This window comes from Periophthalmus magnuspinnatus, chromosome 21 (assembly GCF_009829125.3).
Source record: "Periophthalmus magnuspinnatus isolate fPerMag1 chromosome 21, fPerMag1.2.pri, whole genome shotgun sequence".
Taxonomy (NCBI): domain Eukaryota; kingdom Metazoa; phylum Chordata; class Actinopteri; order Gobiiformes; family Gobiidae; genus Periophthalmus; species Periophthalmus magnuspinnatus.
Window position 1 is genome coordinate 772556 of NC_047146.1, and position 21658 is coordinate 794213.

The following is a 21658-nucleotide window of genomic DNA, read 5'->3' on the forward strand; positions in this document are numbered from 1 at the left end:
ATTCAGTTACCAAGCTCCTGTGCTATGGAATCAACTCCCTGCTGATGTTAAACAGGCCCCCACAGTCTCTGTATTTAAGACCAGGCTTAAAACCTTCCTCTTCGGTATAGACCAGGTTACATAGTGAGGGAGTTAGGGACATTAAAACCCGGGATAAGACAGGCTGCAGTAGGAGTAACTAGCTGGGGGAAGTATGGCAACCTGAGCACTATCCTCTGCTTTGTCCTATTTTCTCATCAGCAATGCTATTCACATGTTGTCCCCTGTCCCACTCCCCCTGTGGAGTGTAACTCTTTCAGATGCCCCGATGACAGCTGGACCCTCTCCTCCTCCCCATCTGGCCCTCCTCCACCTGCCTCCCTCTCCTCCTCGCCCGGCTCTCCTCCTCCTCGCCTGGTCTTCCTCCTCCTCGCCTGGTCTTCCTCCTCCTCGCCTGGCCGATTTTTCTTGTTTTGTCTGATTTTTCCTGTTGTTTTGTTTTTGTGTGTTGTTGTTTTTTGTGTGTTGTTTTGTTTTTGTGTGTTGTTGTGTTTTTGTGTGTTGTTTTGTTTTTGTGTGTTGTTGTGTTTTTGTGTGTTGTGTGTTTTTGTGTGTATATCTCGGTGGCTGAGTGGCTCATGTCTCACAGCAGAAGGTTTGGTTGATCCCCGGGTCGCCCAGGCCTTTCTGTGTGGAGTTTTTCATGTTTCTCCTCGTGTCTGGATGGGTTTCCTCCGGGTACTCCGGTTTCCCCCATCAACCAAAACAATGAAGGCCCTTCGGGACAACTGTTGTTGTGATTTTGGGCGTTACAAAAATAAAATGAATTGAAAATGAATTGAATTGGTTAAAACAGACTGATGTAGTGATGGAGGGTTGTACACTGAGTTCATGTGCCACACTCCCATCTATAAAGAGCAGTGCCACCCGCCCATGGAGCCGGGCCATGGACACTAAGCAGAAATTATTTATTGTTTATACCTTATCACATGTGTGGGTCAATCATAAAAAACTCGTATCTATCAGATGTATTACTTTTCATTTGCTCCTCATTAAGTTTTTCAGTCCGTGTTGCTCCTCACCTGAAAATGGACCTCCTGCCGTCCGCGCTCATTTAACACATTTAAATGTAAAACTACACACTTCATCACTTCATCCTTTAAACACTGACCTCAGCTGCTGCTTCTCCAGGTTCAGTTGATTCAGTCTAGAATAATTCAGAGATCACAAAGTGAGACTGGGGTTAGTGCACTTTAAGACACTCTGTGGTGTCTGTACCTTTCAGTGAGATCTTTCTCCTTCAGCTCAGCAAATCTGACGATAAAATAAACAGTTTTAAATGGTTCAGTGTAAAATAAAATGTATCTGAATCTTTACCAGTCGTTACCTCAGTCGTTCCTCTTGGTCTTTTTCCAGGACATGAATCCTGAAATTCAAACATCACATAAGTTCAGATGGAGTGACAGTGATGTGTCTGAGACATTACAGTCAGTCTGGTGCTGATGGAGACGACTGAAGTGAGTGTAATCTGTACTTCTCTCTGTGCTCCGCCTCTTTGTGCTCCAGGACAGATCTGTGGGGGATGAAAGAAGATCTTTAAAACTCCACCTCACTCAGTGACTGGGACAGTTGTATGTACAGTAAGTCTTACCTGTGGGTTTCCTCCATGTGGTCCATCCTAAAAGTAAAGTGTGATCATTTGGGGTCAGAGGGGTGTTTGTTTAAGAGACTCTGTTACATACCTCTGAAGAATCTCTCTGAGCTCTTTGTGCTTTTGTTCTAGTTTGAGGCTGGAACAAATAAAGAAATGTAATGTGAAGTGAAATGAAAGAAATGTAAGTGCACGCAGAAATGGGGGCAGGACAGTGGAGAATCAGTTCTATAGTTTTGAACAGCAGTGAACTTGTTTGTGTCATTAACTGGTCAATATCACAGTTTACGATGGATAACATGTAAAATGTGTCTGTGTGTTTAGTTCATTAGGTACCTCAGCTCTCGGTTCTTCTGGCTCGGTTCATTCAACCTGAAACTCAGAAAATAACAAACCTTACTTTCAAAATGTTTGACCAGGTTTAGGGTTGATATCTCTGTAATTTGTCTATCCACATGAAACAAAAACTGGCACAAAGATCATCTCCTCTGTCTGTCCTGTGCCTACATGAACTAATATTGTGTTCCCACAGCCAGATCTTATTATCATTTTTCTTCCTTTTAAAAGTATGACATCATCAAATTTTAGAATGCGGTAAAACAATTCATAGGTAGGACATTTTTGTTTTGCCACCAGCTTCACAGATGTGCCATTGTAATTTTATAGGTTTAACTCATTCAACTGACCAGCACGTCTTTGGGGTTGAATAATGGCTGAAACTATTAAAAATCACTTACATTTATTTATACTGACAGAAGACGTTGATGTTTGTGCCATTTTTTGTTTCATGTGGCTAGACCCAGTAATTACAGGGAGATTAAGAGTCAAACTACAGTTAAATCAGGCCAGACTCATTCCCTGTGGGGGTGATGCTAACTGAAGGCACTGCTCTGTCTGGAACTGTTACTCACGTAAGATCTGAGTTTTATTTTAACACAGTTTGATCATAAAGAACTGACTTAGCTGAACTACATCAGGTGAGGTGATTTGTTCTGTTAAACAAGTCCTTCTCAAATAAAATTAGAGTCACAAGATAGCTAGCATTAGCTAACAGTTTTTCAGTTAGTCATTCTCACCTTTCTGTGTAAAATTAAACTCCTAAACAGGACCATGAATGCTCATAACCATCACAGACTGCTGAAAATGTGCTGTTTAAATCCATTTTGTCTTTTTTTCTTGAGTTTGACTCAAATCCTGCAGTGCCAGACGTGTCCCCTGCTTAAGACAGGACATGTCCAGGCCCGTCTGAAGTTTGACAGAAGCATTTGGATGATCCAGAAGAGGACTGGGAGAATGTCACATGGTCAGATCAAACCAAAATACAACTGTTTGGTAAAAACTCACATTGTCATGTTTGGAGGAGAAAAAATGCAGAGTCTCATCCAAAGACCAGACCTACTGTGAATCATGGGGGTAGAAACATCATGATTTAGGAATGTTTTTCTGGAAAGGGACCAGGACGACTGATCCGTGTAAAGGAAAGAATGAATGGGGCCATGTATCGTGAGATTTTGAGTGAAAACCTCCTTCCATCAGTGAGGGCATTGAAGATGAAACGTGGCTGGGTCTTTCAGCGCAACAATGATCCCAAACACACCGCCCGGGCAATGAAGGAGTGGCTTCGAAATATGCATTTCAAGGTCCTGGAGGGGTCTAGCCCGTCTCCAGATTTCAACCCCACAGAAAATCTTTGGGGGGAGTTGAAAGTCTATGTTGTCCAACGACAGCCCCAAAACATCACTGCTCTAGAGGAGATCTGCAGGAGGAATGGACCAAACTACAGCAACAGTGTGAGAAACCTTTGTGGAGACTTGCAGAAAATGTTTGACCTTTGTCATTGCCACCAAAGGGCAGGGAGTATTGAGATGAACTTTTGTTATCGACAAAATACTTACTTCCCACAAAATACTTATTTCACACCATAATTTGCAAATAAATTATTTAAAACTCCAACGATGTGATTTCCTGGATTCTTTCCCCCCATTCTGTCTTTCATAGTTGAAGTGAACCTATGATGAAAATTACAGGCATCTCTCATCTATTATAAGTGGGAAAACTTGCACAATTGTTGGCTGACTAAATACTTTTTTTTTGCGCCAGTGTATTTAATGTTTGATTCTCTATTTACTCTGTATATGTTGCCATTGGGGAACATTATCAGAAAACATGGCATTAATTTTCACTGCTACGCTGATGACACTCAGCTGTACTTATCAATGAAACCAAATCAGACTGATCAAATAGATAAACTCAGTGCCTGTGTGAAGGACATCAAAACCTGGATGACCTTGAATTACCTGCTCTTAAATCCTGAAAAAACAGAGGTCATTGTCGTTGGTCCCAAAGGTCAAAGAGATTCTCTGTCGGACCAGATAATCTCACTCGACAATGTGAGTATAGCTTCTAGCCCTACTGTAAAAAATCTTGGAGTCCTATTTGATCAAAATCTCTCATTCACAGCCCATATAAACCTATCTTGTAAAACCGCATACTTTCACCTGCGAAATATAACTAAAATTAGAAATATTTTACCTAAAAACGATGCTGAAAAACTCATCCATGCATTTGTTACTTCAAGACTTGATTACTGTAATTCTCTGCTCGCCGCCTGCCCCAAAAGTACTATAAAGTACTATAAAGTACTATAAAGTACTATAAAGTACTATAAAGTACTATAAGGAGCCTCCAGTTGGTCCGAAATGCAGCGGCCAGAGTCCTAACAGGAACTAAAAGAAGAGACCACATCAGTCCTGTACTAAAATATCTGCACTGGCTTCCTGTCGAGCTTAGAATCAAATTCAAAGTCCTCCTCCTGACATACAAAGCCCTAAACGGTATGGCCCCATCCTATCTGCAAGATGCTATTGTCCCGTACCAGCCAAACAGAGCACTCCGCTCTCAGAATGCAGGACTATTAGTGGTTCCTAGAGTGTCCAAAAGTACAGTGGGAGGGAGAGCATTCAGTTACCAAGCTCCTGTGCTATGGAATCAACTCCCTGCTGATGTTAAACAGGCCCCCACAGTCTCTGTATTTAAGACCAGGCTTAAAACCTTCCTCTTCGGTATAGACCAGGTTACATAGTGAGGGAGTTAGGGACAAACCCGGGATAAGACAGGCTGCAGTAGGAGTAACTAGCTGGGGGAAGTATGGCAACCTGAGCACTATCCTCTGCTTTGTCCTATTTTCTCATCAGCAATGCTATTCACATGTTGTCCCCTGTCCCACTCCCCCTGTGGAGTGTAACTCTTTCAGATGCCCCGATGACAGCTGGACCCTCTCCTCCTCCCCATCTGGCCCTCCTCCACCTGCCTCCCTCTCCTCCTCGCCCGGCTCTCCTCCTCCTCGCCTGGTCTTCCTCCTCCTCGCCTGGCCGATTTTTCTTGTTTTGTCTGATTTTTCCTGTTGTTTTGTTTTTGTGTGTTGTTGTTTTTTGTGTGTTGTTTTGTTTTTGTGTGTTGTTGTGTTTTTGTGTGTTGTTTTGTTTTTGTGTGTTGTTGTGTTTTTGTGTGTTGTGTGTTTTTGTGTGTATATCTCGGTGGCTGAGTGGCTCATGTCTCACAGCAGAAGGTTTGGTTGATCCCCGGGTCGCCCAGGCCTTTCTGTGTGGAGTTTTTCATGTTTCTCCTCGTGTCTGGATGGGTTTCCTCCGGGTACTCCGGTTTCCCCCATCAACCAAAACAATGAAGGCCCTTCGGGACAACTGTTGTTGTGATTTTGGGCGTTACAAAAATAAAATGAATTGAAAATGAATTGAATTGGTTAAAACAGACTGATGTAGTGATGGAGGGTTGTACACTGAGTTCATGTGCCACACTCCCATCTATAAAGAGCAGTGCCACCCGCCCATGGAGCCGGGCCATGGACACTAAGCAGAAATTATTTATTGTTTATACCTTATCACATGTGTGGGTCAATCATAAAAAACTCGTATCTATCAGATGTATTACTTTTCATTTGCTCCTCATTAAGTTTTTCAGTCCGTGTTGCTCCTCACCTGAAAATGGACCTCCTGCCGTCCGCGCTCATTTAACACATTTAAATGTAAAACTACACACTTCATCACTTCATCCTTTAAACACTGACCTCAGCTGCTGCTTCTCCAGGTTCAGTTGATTCAGTCTAGAATAATTCAGAGATCACAAAGTGAGACTGGGGTTAGTGCACTTTAAGACACTCTGTGGTGTCTGTACCTTTCAGTGAGATCTTTCTCCTTCAGCTCAGCAAATCTGACGATAAAATAAACAGTTTTAAATGGTTCAGTGTAAAATAAAATGTATCTGAATCTTTACCAGTCGTTACCTCAGTCGTTCCTCTTGGTCTTTTTCCAGGACATGAATCCTGAAATTCAAACATCACATAAGTTCAGATGGAGTGACAGTGATGTGTCTGAGACATTACAGTCAGTCTGGTGCTGATGGAGACGACTGAAGTGAGTGTAATCTGTACTTCTCTCTGTGCTCCGCCTCTTTGTGCTCCAGGACAGATCTGTGGGGGATGAAAGAAGATCTTTAAAACTCCACCTCACTCAGTGACTGGGACAGTTGTATGTACAGTAAGTCTTACCTGTGGGTTTCCTCCATGTGGTCCATCCTAAAAGTAAAGTGTGATCATTTGGGGTCAGAGGGGTGTTTGTTTAAGAGACTCTGTTACATACCTCTGAAGAATCTCTCTGAGCTCTTTGTGCTTTTGTTCTAGTTTGAGGCTGGAACAAATAAAGAAATGTAATGTGAAGTGAAATGAAAGAAATGTAAGTGCACGCAGAAATGGGGGCAGGACAGTGGAGAATCAGTTCTATAGTTTTGAACAGCAGTGAACCTGTTTGTGTCATTAACTGGTCAATATCACAGTTTACGATGGATAACATGTAAAATGTGTCTGTGTGTTTAGTTCATTAGGTACCTCAGCTCTCGGTTCTTCTGGCTCGGTTCATTCAACCTGAAACTCAGAAAATAACAAACCTTACTTTCAAAATGTTTGACCAGGTTTAGGGTTGATATCTCTGTAATTTGTCTATCCACATGAAACAAAAACTGGCACAAAGATCATCTCCTCTGTCTGTCCTGTGCCTACATGAACTAATATTGTGTTCCCACAGCCAGATCTTATTATCATTTTTCTTCCTTTTAAAAGTATGACATCATCAAATTTTAGAATGCGGTAAAACAATTCATAGGTAGGACATTTTTGTTTTGCCACCAGCTTCACAGATGTGCCATTGTAATTTTATAGGTTTAACTCATTCAACTGACCAGCACGTCTTTGGGGTTGAATAATGGCTGAAACTATTAAAAATCACTTACATTTATTTATACTGACAGAAGACGTTGATGTTTGTGCCATTTTTTGTTTCATGTGGCTAGACCCAGTAATTACAGAGAGATTAAGAGTCAAACTACAGTTAAATCAGGCCAGACTCATTCCCTGTGGGGGTGATGCTAACTGAAGGCACTGCTCTGTCTGGAACTGTTACTCACGTAAGATCTGAGTTTTATTTTAACACAGTTTGATCATAAAGAACTGACTTAGCTGAACTACATCAGGTGAGGTGATTTGTTCTGTTAAACAAGTCCTTCTCAAATAAAATTAGAGTCACAAGATAGCTAGCATTAGCTAACAGTTTTTCAGTTAGTCATTCTCACCTTTCTGTGTAAAATTAAACTCCTAAACAGGACCATGAATGCTCATAACCATCACAGACTGCTGAAAATGTGCTGTTTAAATCCATTTTGTCTTTTTTTCTTGAGTTTTTAGACTATTTAAAACTTTTTTGGCAGTGGTCGCTAATGTTTGCATTGTGTTATCATGGTAACTGCTGAACACCAAAGGCATACTGGCAAAACAATATCAATTCTTGCCACCCTGGAGTGTTTTAAGTCTCATCTTAAGACCCACATTTACTCTCTGGCTTTTAACATGCGTTGTGTGCTCCTCTCTTTTATTGATTTGATTGTACAAGTGTATTTTACTGTTTAATGTGTTTACTCTTTTATTTCTATTCATTTTATCATTATTATCTTGGGGTCTTATTCACGAGTGATGGAAGGATGGAGCATGAGATTGACAGGTGGATCAATGCAGCATCTGCAGTGATGCATTCACTGTATTGGTTTGTTGTGGTAAAGAAGAAGCTGAGTCCAAAGGCAAAGCTTTTGATTTACCAGTCAATCTATGTTTCTACTCTCACCTATGGTCATGAGCTTTGGGTAATGACCAAAAGGGCAAGATGGCAATTATAAGTGGTTAAATGAGTTTCCTCTGCAGGGCGGCTGGGCGCTCTCTTAGGGATAGGGTGAGGAGCTCGGAGTAGAGCCACTGCTTCCCCATGTCGAGAGGAGCCAGCTGAGATGACTCGGGCACATGTTCTGGATGCCTCCTAGTCACCTCCCTGGGTGCCTCCTGAAAGACCCAGGACATGCTGGGTCTTTTGGCTCAGGATCCTTCCCGAAAGAGCTAGAGGAAATGTGTGGAAAGGCAAGTTTGAGTGTCAGTGCTCAGACTGCAACACACTGGCCATGGATAAGTGGAAGAAGGTGGGTGGATGGTATTTGATTTCACTTCGTGCTGCACTTTGGAAACAACCTCTATTTATAAAAAGTGCTAAATAAAATTGATTGAATCAATAACCTTGATGATACAGGTCTGTTATAAAAGCTTGACGTACTCATTCATTAATTGTGATTAGGGCCAGAACATATGTGTCAAAGTGAAGGCAGAGCATGCGAGTTGCTCGAGACACGAGCAGCAGAGTGGGGAGCACTGTCTGCTTGGGGAGTATTGTATTTGTATTTATTGTATGTATTTTGTCCTCCACTAGCTGTGAAAGCACAGCCATTCTTCCTGGATGTCTATGTAATCCCTCAGTCGCGAGGTGTGATCTCTAGCAAAAGACAAAGTTTAAATCTGTAACTGAACAAATTGTAAGAGTGAAGACTTTTCACTGCTCATCCAAGCCACTTCTTCAGTTCTGGTCAGATTGCTGGTAGCCCCTCCCTTCAGATAGATATAAGGCAGTGGCTACCAGCGTCCTGACCAGAACTGAAGAAGAATCTGACCAGAACTGAAGAAGCGGCTTGGATGAGCAGTTAAACGTCTTCACTCTTACAACAATTTGTCCAGTTACAGATTTAAACTTTGTGTTTTGCTATTCTTCCTGGAGTCATTACACCAATTGTCAGTTGTGTTCATGAGGTTTGCCTCGACTGACAAACTAGTTTGGGTGTGTGGTGTGCTGGCCTTTGTCTTGTGTCTCTCTACTTAGGAGTTTTATGCATTACTTACTGGAAGAGAGGCAGACTTGAATGCAAATCCACTCATTGGGCAGCACTAAAGAAGTGGACTAAGTCAGTGTGGTGTCACCCATACCATTCAGCTCTGGTCAAATGAAGCTCATCAAGGCTAGCAGTTATATGGGTGAAGTTGTAGTAGTTGTAGTTGCCGAGTATTATAGCAACCAAAGAGCCAATCTGGAGCAAGGCTGTTGAAGGTAACACCCTTTCCCACCCTTGCTAAGTCCCCGCTCCCCGATTTAGCAGGGAGCAGACACTTAGCAAGGCTGTCAGTCAAACCTGTTGCTAACACTTGTGATCATGGCCTCAGTCAAATAAGGTGCATGATTCGTCTGTTATTAATGTTCATACACTGATTTACAGACAGAATAGTAAAATAAAAAATATCAGGATGATGTAGAGCGGGTTAAAGTGAGTCGATGGAGCCAGAAGCATAATCATTTCCTATTTGGAACATGGCAGCTAGCGTATTCATTTATCTATGTACAGTCAATATATATGTTCATATATATGTATATTTATTCTATAACTAAAAACACATGAAGTTTTCCTCAGCCCTCAATAACCTGCGCTCTGTGTCCACACGAGTTTAGTGCAGGACAAACTTATAACATTATAATAAACACTTATATGTCGTCTCTAAAACTACAAGTAGTAACCAGAAGAGACTTTTTCTGGCGCCCGCACACACGTGTCACTCATGCTCTTGTTTAATTTCAATCTGGTATTTTAAAGAATATGATTGTTGGCCTTGTTTCTGTCACTTTTTGTTTTTATGCCCCAGGTTCATTCAATGCACTGAACGACTGAATTTGGACTGGGACAATTTTAGCCTATTTATTATTTGAACCTTTTATTGTTGTTGCCCATTTTAGTTTGTTTTAATCCATTTTAGCCTGAGCGTTTATTTCATTCATGGGTTATTATTTTAGTACTGCTTTTATTTCATAACTTACTTTAATCTTTTATACTCTTGGTTTTATTAGTTGCTCTTTGTCTAAATCAAAGTCAAATATCACTGAAAACAGCACCTTTGATTCAGCTCTTTGTTCGTTTTCTGGGCAGATCTGTGAGGAACAGAGGAGGAGTCTCATTTCATGATGGACACTTGGATCTGGGGATGATGAACATTTACCTCAGTTTCTCTTCATATGACATTTCCACCTGGTGCATCCTCAAGTGGACAGTGAGTCGTGGAGGAGAAAAAAAGTAAATACAACAAATTAATACAATACAATTAATACAATACAAATTTGTTTTGCACAGATAAAAATCACCAAGTGATTTACATGGAAAAAAATAAATAAAAATAGATACAATACAGTACAAGAAATTAAATGAAGCAACAACTCAGTGAACCAAAATGGCCCTCATGGAGCCCAGGGACAGTCTGGGAGCTACAGCCTGGAAGGTCCTCCAACTTGGGACCAGTCTTTGGGACCATGATCCTATGATCTACAGTGTCTAAAAAGCAGATGTTCGGTCAAACAGGACCAAAACAGTGCATCTACCCAAATCAGCTGCCATCATTGCATCATTTATTTAGGTAAGCTGCAAGGCCACCACTCTCCAGTTTTGGAAACAAAGGGAAGTTTTGATATGATATATGTTTTGCCTCCAATGCTCACAATGAGCCGATAATACATAACAATGTGCCTGACAGACCCCCCACTCCCAGGTCTATGTGGCACTGTCATGTAAATGGTATTTGACAAAGTGAAGGTCATGTGTTAACACTGTGCACTTCTTTAGTCTGTACCTCTGTCGATGCTCTTCCTCTCTCTGATCCAGGACCAATCTGTGGAGAACAGACCATTTTAAAACCACCTCAGAGGAGTTCTGTGAAAAGTCCTTTACAATCATCTGTGAAAAGTCCTTTACAATCATCTGTGAAAAGTCCTTTACAATCATCTGTGAAAAGTCCTTAACAATCATCTGTGAAAAGTCCTTAACAATCATCTGTGAAAAGTCCTTTACAATCATCTGTGAAAAGTCCTTAACAATCATCTGTGAAAAGTCCTTTACAATCATCTGTGAAAAGTCCTTTACAATCATCTGTGAAAAGTCCTTAACAATCATCTGTGAAAAGTCCTTAACAATCATCTGTGAAAAGTCCTTTACAATCATCTGTGAAAAGTCCTTAACAATCATCTGTGAAAAGTCCTTTACAATCATCTGTGAAAAGTCCTTTACAATCATCTGTGAAAAGTCCTTAACAATCATCTGTGAAAAGTCCTTTACAATCATCTGTGAAAAGTCCTTTACAATCATCTGTGAAAAGTCCTTTACAATCATCTGTGAAAAGTCCTTTACAATCATCTGTGGGTCCTGCCCCAGGTCTCGCTCTAATGCCTCAAAGGTGAAAGAAAAGACCACAGAAGTGAGAGAGTGTGTGAGCGTCTGTTCTTTGGTCAGTTTATGGCCTCTCAGGTGAACGATGAATAAGGACTGAGCCAAAAGTGAAAGTGAACTAAATCTAGAGCCACTGGTGTCCACAGAGCTCACGTGTGAAAACACTCCCCCAGTGGTGAACAGGAGTTACCTCAGCTGTTTGTTCTCATGACTCAGATCATTCAACCTGATAGAAAAGATAAAGAATTTAGTTTTACATTTCTGTGGGTTATTATGTATTTAAAATGTGACCATCACTATTCAAAAGACTCATTGAATAAACCTCTTTCTGGTCTTCCAGAGTTCTTTGTCCTTCTGTTCCAGGGCAGAGCTGTAATTAAAAAAAAAAGAAGAAATGTCATAATTGGAAAAGTTACAGATTATTTTTAAAGGCTGTGCTTGAGAATTATAGTATGTGCTGGAGCTGTTGCCTTTCCCTTTGGACTGGGGCCTAAAATTATGAACATCAGCCTGTCCAGGGACAACAAGGGGAAATGAGCTCTAGTGCACTGTCTCTGTCTCAGACAAATAAACAAAACTAAACAAAGTTTGAGAAGTGTTATGGTAAAACTTGCTTTTGGGGGACGATTTATCAGTTTTGAATGTAACATTACATTTAACTTAGCAAATATTCAGTTTGGACTCCGTGTCCCCTTCATTCATCCATCTATCCATTTTCTTTCGCTGCCTGAGGTGCAGGGGCAGCAGTCTAAGCAGGAGAGTCCCAGACTTCCCCAGACAGGTCCTCCAGCTCCTCTGGTGGGACCCCAAGGTGTTCCCAGGCCAGCCGAGACACATAGTCCCTGCAGTGTGTCCTGGGCCTTCCCCGGGGCCTCCTAATGGTGGGGCATGCCCGGAACACCTTCCTAGGGAGGCGTCCAGGGGGCATCCTGAACAGATACCCGAGCCACCTCAGCTGGCTCCTCTTGACATGGAGGGGCAGCGGCTCTACTCCGAGCTGCTCCTGTGTGACTGAGCTCCTCACCGTATCTCTAGAGGAGCCCCAGCCACCCTGCAGTGCAAACGCATTTCAGCCGCTTGTATCCACGATCTTGTCCTTTTGGTCATTACCCAGAGCTCATGACCATAGGTGAGGGTAGAACGTAGATTGACCAGTAAATTGAGAGCTTCGCCTTTGGACTCAGCTCCTTCTTCACCACAACAGACGATACAGTGACCGCATCACTGCAGATGCTGCACCAATCCAACTGTCAATCTCACGCTCCATCCTTCTCTCACTCATGAACAAGACCCCGAGATACTTGGAACTCCTCCACTTGGGGCAGAGACTCTCCATCCAACCAGAGGGGGCACCACCTTCGAGAACCATGTCCTCGGATTTGGAGGAGCTGATTCTCATGCCGGCCGCACATCACACTTGGCTGCAAACCACGCCAATGCTGCAGGTCCTGGTTCGATGAAGCTTACTGTCAAGATCCCAGTGTGTCCTTGTGTTTCTGTGCTGTCTTTCCCCCTCCATTCTGTGTCTGTGTCTGGAGCTGGGCTGAGACTCTGGCACCACCAACTACACACCTGCAGCCCATGAGCAATCAAGCCTGCACCTTGAAGTACAAAGGGACTGAGGATCCTGCAAACTCTGCCAAAAAACTAGACTGGGCTTGGCTCAGTCTAGTTTTTGTGCGTATGATCTCAGTACTCAGTACTTTTTTTTCTTGCTTTTCACCAGATCCCACTCCTTGGAACTACCCTGCACATCCGCCTCTGACCCAGCTCTCCATGAAGGGTGCAAAAAATCTCAGCTTCTGACCCAGCTCTCCTTGACCAGTGCGAACACCCCAGCCTCTGACCTCGCTACCTATGACTGGCTCGAAGACATCAGCCTATGACCCTGCTCTCTACTATCTGCTCTGTTAATCAACATTTACATTTCCGTGTTTGTAAATAAACTCTGTTCAACTTTTTACCCCGAGTCTGTGTCTTTGATTCGCCCGAAATTATGACACTTACTGCCAGCAATCCAAACACAGCTCCTGCTTCACTCATGCAGGGACTGGACAGCCCTTCGCAAAGAGCCCTGGACCCCAAACTTCTGGAACACCCCCCAAAGGACACAGTCAAATCCAGACCACAAAGCACATGTTGACTGGTTGGGCAAACTCCCATGAACCCTTGAGGACCTGATGGATAGTATAGAGCTGGTCCAGTGTTCCGCGACTGGGATGAAAACAACACTGGTCCTCTTGAATCTGAGGTTTGACTATCGATCGGGTTTCCTTCTCCAATACCCTGGAATAGACCTTACCGTGTAGGCTGAGGAGTGTGATTCCCCTGTAACAGGAACACATCCTCTGATTGCCAGAGGGACCACCACCCCAGTCTGCCAGTCCAGCAGTATTGTCCCCAACCACCACACAATGTTGCACAGACGTGTTAGCCAATACAGCCCCATAACATCCAGAGACTTAAGGTTCTTGGGACGGATCTCGTCTAACCCCAGAGCCTTCCCACCGAGGAGCTTGCCAACCACCTCAGTGCCATCAGCCAGGGTGAATGATGAGTCTGCCTCTGAGTCCTCACTGTTTGTTTCCTCCTCAGCAGACGTGACAGTGGGATTGAGGAGATCTTCAACGTATTCTTTCCACCATCCGACAACATCCCCAATCAAGGTCAACAACCCTGCATCTGCACTGTAAATACTACTGGTGCTTCCCCCTCCTGAGGCATCGGATGGTTTGACAAAATCTCTTTGAAGCCAATCCTCCTCCACGGCCTCTCCGAGCTCTAACCCAGAGTTTTTGCCTCTGCAACCACACAAGCCATGGCACACTTGGCCCGCTGGTATTCGTTAGCTGCCTCAAGAGTCCCACAAGCCAACAAGGCTCGATAGGACTCCTTCTTCAGCCTGACGGTATCCCTTACGTCCGGTGTCCACCATTCAGTTCGGGTGTTGCCACCCCAACAGGGACCAGGGGACCTGGGCATCATAGATGGCCTTGTTCTAATAGTCATCATGATGTTCTTCAGAACCACTCTTAGTCAGACCAATCAGGAACTGTTTGCAATGGGTGACCCTACCGGGGGAATGAAGCCCCTGATAACATAGCTCCCAGGATAATTTGGGTGATCAAACCCCTCCACCATGTTAAGGTGGTGGTTCATGGAAAGGCTGTTAATTAATCTGATTTTCAATTTGAAAAAAAAAACAACAACAACAACAAAACAAAACAAAACAAACAAAGGTCAGTTTCCAGGCCCAGGCACCTGGTCCTGGGCAGAGGCAATGACGGTTGCAGGCGGTTGCAGGATCTGGACAGATTGTGGATCCACTGTTCCCTTTTTGAGACCAAGCAGAAGCAAAATGGTGATCACTGTGGACACAAAGCCACACTTGCTCACTTGTTTTGTGGGACAGGAAGTGCTCTTACCAGCTATTACTTTGTGGCTGTGGTGCGTCATGTATCACCTGGACTGAAGCCTCAGGGGTAGGAACTCATAGGGATTTAGGAACGGGCATGGGGCTTCCACTTTCATGAGACCAGGTAAGCGGTAAACCAGTAGTAAACCAGAACTAAACCAGGACTAACCCACCACTAAACCAGGAATAACGAAGGAATGAACCAGCACTAAACCAGTATTAAACCAGCACTAACCCGGAACCAAACCCGGACTAAACCCGGACTAAACCCGTACTAAACCAGGACTAAACAAGCACTACAAAAGCACTAAACCAGCACTGAACCAGCACTAACCCAGGACTAAACCCGGACTAAACCAGGACTAAACCGGTATTAAACCAGAAATAAACCAGCACTAAACCAGCAGTACACCAGCACTAAATGTGGACTAAACCAGCACTAAACCCGGCCTTAACCAGCATTAAATGAGGAGTAAACATAACTAAACCAGGACTAAACCAGAATTAAACCAGTAATAAACCAGTACTAAAGCCAGTGTTGCTGATGATTTGTCTGAGGGGGTTCAGACCTCTGCAGAACAGCAGTGGGGACAGTGCATCTCCTTGGTATATGCCACATTTGATGGGCACTTGTGCAAGTGGCTTGCCATTGGCCTCAAGGGTGGTTTTCCACAGCCTCATCGAGTTTGAAATGAAGGCTCTTAGAGTCCTGTAGATGTTGTACAGCTCCATTCAGTGATCCATATGTGTGGCATTGAGTCGTAGACTTTCTTGTAATCAATCCAGGCAGTGCACAGGTTGGTCTTATGGGTTCTGCAGTCTTGGGTGACTGTTCGGTCGACCAGGAGCTGGTGTTTGGCTCCCCTGGTGTCTTTGCTGATGCTCGTCTGCGCTGTGCTCATGTATTGATCCATGTGTCACTTATCTTAGCCAAAATGATGCCTGACATGTTGTGGAGAGCCAGGTTATTGGCCAATAGTAGGATGGGACGGTTCACTTTGAGGGATCCTTCTGGATGAGGATCGTATGCCCTTCAGTTAGCCATTCAGGGTGAGTCCTATCCATTAGCAGCTGGTTCATTTGTTCTGCCAGGCGCTCATGGAGAGCAGTGAGCTTCTTTTGCCAGTATGCATGGATCATGTCAGGGCCTGGTGCGGTCCAGTTTTTCATACCTGAGACTCTTTCTTGGATGTCTGTCTGTGATGGTGACTGGATTCTGTTCAGAGAGGTTGCTGTGGTCAACCAGCCACTGTGCATGTGATGCCTCCTTCTCCCATATGTTCAGTTTCCAGTCTTGGTGGGTCTGCTCTGGTGTTATTACCCTGCCATTGAGTGTACACTTTTGCCGATTATGTTGCGACGGTTTAGAGGTAGGGATCACTCTCAATGCTGCATTCACATCTTCTGTGAGATTTTCAGTCTTCACCTCAGTCTCTGCAACTGGCATTGGGGTTGCCTTGTGTTAATTCAGGCCATGATCTTATCTTTCAGGTCAGTCGCTGCCTCGCTCAGTGTGATACTTGTGGCTTCGTACCCAATCTCCGGTTGGGGAGTTGATGTTAACTCCCCTCTCACCTGGCCTCCTGGCTCCCCCTTGCCATAGTATATTTTGTGTTGTACCTTGTCAATCTCAAGTTGTGATAGCAGTTGCCGTTTGCGGATGTTGGAACACTGAGCTACTAGGTGCTTAGCTGTAAGCTTGCACTGTGGGTTTCGAAGTAACCATTTTTTCCCACTTCCTGTTCAGGTAAACCCTCTGACTCGGGTCACTGGAGTAGTAGCATTCCAACAGAGCCTTGTTCTCGCATCTCGCCCATTTCCTCCTTGTTCCAGTAGCCCATTTCTTGCTGGCATCTCGTACTAGGAACAGCAAAGATACTGCGCAGAACCCTCAAGCTCTGGCAAAAGATGGGAAGACACCACCCGTGGAGGGTGAGGAAATATATATATATATATATACATGTATGTATGTATGTATAAAATTACCAGTAAGTAAACTGACAAAGTAAACACATATTGCAGTAACATGACAACACAGTAAAATTCAACTTTGGCTCCCTGGGCTTTTTTCATGAAGACAACTGTTGAAGGATCCCAGCAGGGGTCACCAAAGGGTGCGTGAACGTGACGTCACACTGTTTTAACAATGCTTGAAGTAGCTGTAAGAAATGTTCGTTTCTGATGCAAGCGTCAAAGAGGACTAAGAGATTGAAATATAAGTCAGAAGGTTTAATGAGTTCATCACAGGTAAAGTTAACAATGAAGCACCGGACTCTCAGGAAAGGATAGGAAGAGAGTCCTGAGATGTTTGTGTTTCCAGCTTTTATAGGCCTCCCAGTGTGTGAGGCGGGTCTTCCTCTCGGCAACATGTGGTTACACATGTTGTGGTTTGTGTGTTGGCAGCACGGTGGCTGAGTGGCAACACTCATGTCTCACAGCAGAAGGTTTGGTTGATCCCCGGGTCGCCCAGGCCTTTCTGTGTGGAGTTTTTCATGTTTCTCCTCGTGTCTGGATGGGTTTCCTCCGGGTACTCCGGTTTCCCCCATCAACCAAAACATGAACGCCCTTCGAGACAACTGTTGTTGTGATTTTGGGCGTTGCAAAAATAAATGAATTGAATTGAATTAAAAATTGAATTGAAATTGAATTGAATTGAATTACACATTAAAAACCTTTTGGCAAAATCCCTGAATGTGCGTTTTTAAGTCAATCAATCTTATTGTTTTATGACCCTCACAGGATGGGGGGCACTCAGTCCTTGGTGAACAGGGCCACAGATAAGAAGTGGCCCTGGTCCTAGGTGTTATCTTCTGGGCCCCAGTGCTGTAGATTGCTTTACGACCCTCTCAGGGTGGGGGTCTTTGGTTTACGACCCTCTCAGGGTGGGGGTCTTTGGTGAATGGGGCTACAGGCATCTGGGGTAGTATGACATTGTTAAAAAATACCTTACATAGCTAAAATATCACGAAATTGCTTGAATGCTGATTTATTTGCGAGTATAAAGAAAGAGTATACCTTGATGATTTTATTTCCACTCCTATATTTGATTTGCTTATGAGGGTTATGGTAGTTAGAGTGATGGCTATACGATTTACCTTAGAGTACCTTTAATATCGCATTTATTGATGCTTTTTTAAGTAGAGATTTGTTTGCTAAAGATTTAACGGCATATTATCTTATATTCAAATGTGTCTTTTAATACTTAATACTTCTGATGGTTTTTACTTTGCTTTTTAATACTTTTGATGTTTTTTATTTTTATGTTTAATTTTTGCTTGTGCTTGTAATAACAAGGTGACATTGCAATATCAATGTTTGATGACTTAAACTGGGCTGGCTATAGTTTGAACTAAATTAAGGGTTTAAATTTGCTCTAAATTTAAGTTTAAAACAAAGTTCAAAAGTTCAAATTAAGTTCAAGACAAGTTCAGGGCATGTCTGGGCATGCTCAAACTTACAGTTCACTGAGTGCACAGGAACTGACTATATTTGGAAACCTGGAAAGCCCCTAAAACCATATTTGTACTTGAGGGAGGTGCTTTATGATCAGACCATGTTCACAGTTGAAATTCAATTGGCTCTCAAATTGGGGAAGTCCCTTGTAACTGTATATAAGCTACGCCCACTTTAAGAGCCGCGGAGATCTCTTTGGTGAGGGACGATACGTATTCTCACTCACTGATATCTTCTGTGTTGCCTCGACCTGGGCTGTAGGTCGATCAATCTCTGACTGGTTGATATTGCATGACTCTCCTGTCCATTCACGGTGTGGTTAGAAAGTGGGACTAGGCTCAGCTTCTGCGCTACCTACCCCATCTCAGGTGTGGATTCATGGTGGTACAACAGTAGTCCCCTGGGGGCTGTATCACTTGGGAGTTCATATAATTGCCTCTTTCTACTCACATGATAGCTGTGTCTCGGACGTAAAGGTCAAATCTCATGCTATATCTGTGGTTATATTGACGCTCCTGCATTTGTAGCCCATTCAAATCTCTTGAGCAATAAACATACAAAAAAGACATTTTACTGACTGCATCTCATTCTTGTCCCAACACTAGATCTCGAACTAGTCACAAAGTTTAGTAGTTGGCAGATCGGCTCGCCGAGGACTTAGTCTTTGTGAGGTAAGTCTCCACACTTTCTTACACTTTTCTTAGCTGGTCCGTGTCCAACCTTGGGAGGTAAAAGGGTTTTAAATAGGTTACTAGTACGGGTCATCTGGTGTCTCTCCCTCAGGTAAAAGTTGTTAAAGTTGCTCTACCACTGTGGTAATTTGACAACAACTTGAAGAGTCAGTGGGCTAAATTTCACATTCTTCAATGATACCAATCAGTTGTTGTAGTAATTTGACATTTAGGAAAATCTATCAATCAATCTATATATCAATCGTTGGCGCTTTTTTTGTCTTTTTTTTCACATGTTCTATTTGTGTTTTCAGAAATTGTCTCCCAAGGCTTTCTTCATCTTCTCTTTGATTAAGGGGGAGATATTCTGTCACAGAGAACTTTTTCCTGCTGCTGCACTGGACCTCGTACTTGTGTTTTCACAGATTTGCAGCAGTAAATACAACTTTCAAAGACTCTTCTGCATCAGTAACCAACTGTCTGACACAGGTTTTACAAGACAAGATGGTAAACGCTGCACAGACGTCTGTGCACCCTGAGGGACTGATGTGGTCACTGAGAGAAATACTTCAATTTGTGAAATGAACTAAAGATTTTGTGCAGGATTATTGGCCCTCGCCACTCACGAAGTGATGGCGAGGGGCATTGTTCTTGCTGGGTTTCTTTCTTCTTATTATTATTATAATTTTTCCGTCAAAAGGATCGCAGTTTTCACCCATAGGATCGACCGGCTCGGCGAAAAATTTCATAAAATTGGCATCGCGACAATGTCCAAAGCACACTGGCTCAACAGCGCCACCTAGAAATTTTGAGATTTTCAATTTATTAGGAAGGCTCGACTCAGATTTTGACGAAATTCGTACCAGTGATAGAGCTTATAGAGAGAAGCAAAAAATATAATTATAGCGCTGCCCTATGACAGACAGGAAGTCGGCCATTTTGAATCAAATATTCGCCACTTCATTCGCAGCGTGTTTTCAAAACGCTACTAGTCTCAGGTTTTTGGTTCAAATGAGCTCAGATTTCACATGCCACATCCAGACACATAGGTTTTCATAAAACATCCACGTTTTCTCCGAATTCCACACGGTTCGCCCGTACGCCACCACCGAAAAACGCCTTCATTTCCTGTTTTTTTTATGTCCTCTCACGACCACAGGCATCGCCCTACAGAGCTCACATTCACATCACATATGCGAGATTGGGGCATGAATGGAATGCAATATTAATTTTAATCAAAATGAACACTATAGCGCCCCCTACCATAGGGGTGAAACGCAAACATTATCCGATTCCTATGAAATTTGGGGAATCAATTCATGGTCTCAGAAGGGGGCTGGGGGGGGGGGGGGGGGCATTATCACCACTTGTGGCTTTAATTTGATTTGATATTTGTATGAACTATTTTGAGGAATGCATTTAAAGCCTTGAAATATTCAGTTCTTCTCAGAAAACTGCACCAAAACAACTGAGAAAAACTAATATTATACAATAGTCCATTTTTACCTGAGCTGTTGATTCTCGTGTCTCAGCTCTTCCACGCTCTCTATGCTGTATGCTTGTTGTGGCACTTCCAGAGCAGAGCTGAGGAAAACAGCAGAATGTGGAAGAGTTTTGATCCAGTTTGTGTCAGTGGTTTTCCTTCTTCCTTAATATGAAGGTTTAATGAGGTTAAAACAGTAACACATTGTATTAACGACACTAAACTAAGCCCTAAGACTTCATCTCAGCAGCTATCAGGTTAGCCATGTCCATTTATTCAAACAGTCTATGACCCTTATCTTGTTATTACACATGTTACCATGAGCCGTGTGCTATTACTGTTTCCTATGATCTGTAATAATATTTGTGGTGATTTAATAATTGGTTAATATTGTTTAAATCACATTCTGATCACCCTTAATGTGTTTATTTACCTCAGTGGTTTGTTTTCACACTTTTCCACATCCTCCTCATTTCTACAAATAAAAATGACATTAAATGAAAAGCTGTGTGCATTATATTCATTAATACATTTATGTAATTAATTAAGAGTCTCACCCTGAGCAAATGAACAGACCAGCCCAACACCGCCAGAACCAGGAGAACCATCCGCCGTGTGACCTCTGTACCTGTCCAGTCTGGACCGGGCGCGATGGACTGTAAGGAAACACATGCACAGTTATTTACTATAGCTCAAATTAAACTAAACATTTAGAAACTAAAATAAAAATGTGAATTGGCATTGTCACTAAATATTTATTTTTATTTTATTTATTTATTTTTAATCATTTTCATTCATGAAATATAAAAACACATCAACAGTTAAACATACCGTAAGTGAATGAGCAGAAAGGCAAGGCAAGTTTATTTGTATAGCACAATTTGTACACAAGGTAATTCAAAGTGCTTTACAGAATAAGAAAGACATTAAAATCACACAAATCAAAGCAGAAATAACGAACATGAATATTTGTTATTATATAACAAATAATCATCATAAAATTACCATTAAAACTGTCTCACATCATCAGGAAGACTATTCCAGGTTTTAGCTGCATAAAACTGAAACGCTGATTCCTCATGTTTAGTCCTGACTCTGGGCACCAGCAGGAGGCCGGTCCCTGAAGTCCTCAGAGTGTGAGATGTTTCATGTGGCACTAACATGTCAGAGATGAACTTTGGACCAAGGCCATGGAGAGACTTATACACAAAGAGCTGCTTTAAAGTCTATTCTTTGAGCTACAGGAGCCAGAGACCTGAGCACAGGACACATGTGTGAAGTACTTCCTGGTTCTAGTCCTGACCCGAGCAGCAGTGTTCTGGATGTTCTGGATGTTCTGGATGTTCTGGATGTTCTGGATGTTCTGT

The 21658-nt window shown here is 42.8% G+C and overlaps 1 protein-coding gene across 1 annotated transcript in view; it reads right to left on the reverse strand.

Annotated features, from left to right (window-relative positions):
* The window catches only part of LOC117389408 (trichohyalin-like), a 52070-nt gene that overhangs the window by 25420 nt on the left and 4992 nt on the right, over positions 1-21658 (reverse strand). Inside the window, exons 2-23 of the mRNA XM_033987081.2 lie at positions 20849-20947; positions 20725-20766; positions 20315-20392; positions 11592-11639; positions 11460-11495; positions 10677-10715; positions 10053-10091; positions 9949-9984; positions 6531-6566; positions 6286-6333; positions 6195-6221; positions 6078-6116; positions 5931-5969; positions 5822-5857; positions 5715-5750; positions 1967-2002; positions 1722-1769; positions 1631-1657; positions 1514-1552; positions 1367-1405; positions 1258-1293; positions 1151-1186 (exon numbers count right to left, since the gene is read on the reverse strand). Of these exons, the coding sequence (XP_033842972.1) occupies positions 1151-1186; positions 1258-1293; positions 1367-1405; positions 1514-1552; positions 1631-1657; positions 1722-1769; positions 1967-2002; positions 5715-5750; positions 5822-5857; positions 5931-5969; positions 6078-6116; positions 6195-6221; positions 6286-6333; positions 6531-6566; positions 9949-9984; positions 10053-10091; positions 10677-10715; positions 11460-11495; positions 11592-11639; positions 20315-20392; positions 20725-20766; positions 20849-20947 (939 nt within the window). The remainder of the gene's footprint in view (positions 1-1150; positions 1187-1257; positions 1294-1366; positions 1406-1513; positions 1553-1630; positions 1658-1721; positions 1770-1966; positions 2003-5714; positions 5751-5821; positions 5858-5930; positions 5970-6077; positions 6117-6194; positions 6222-6285; positions 6334-6530; positions 6567-9948; positions 9985-10052; positions 10092-10676; positions 10716-11459; positions 11496-11591; positions 11640-20314; positions 20393-20724; positions 20767-20848; positions 20948-21658) is intronic.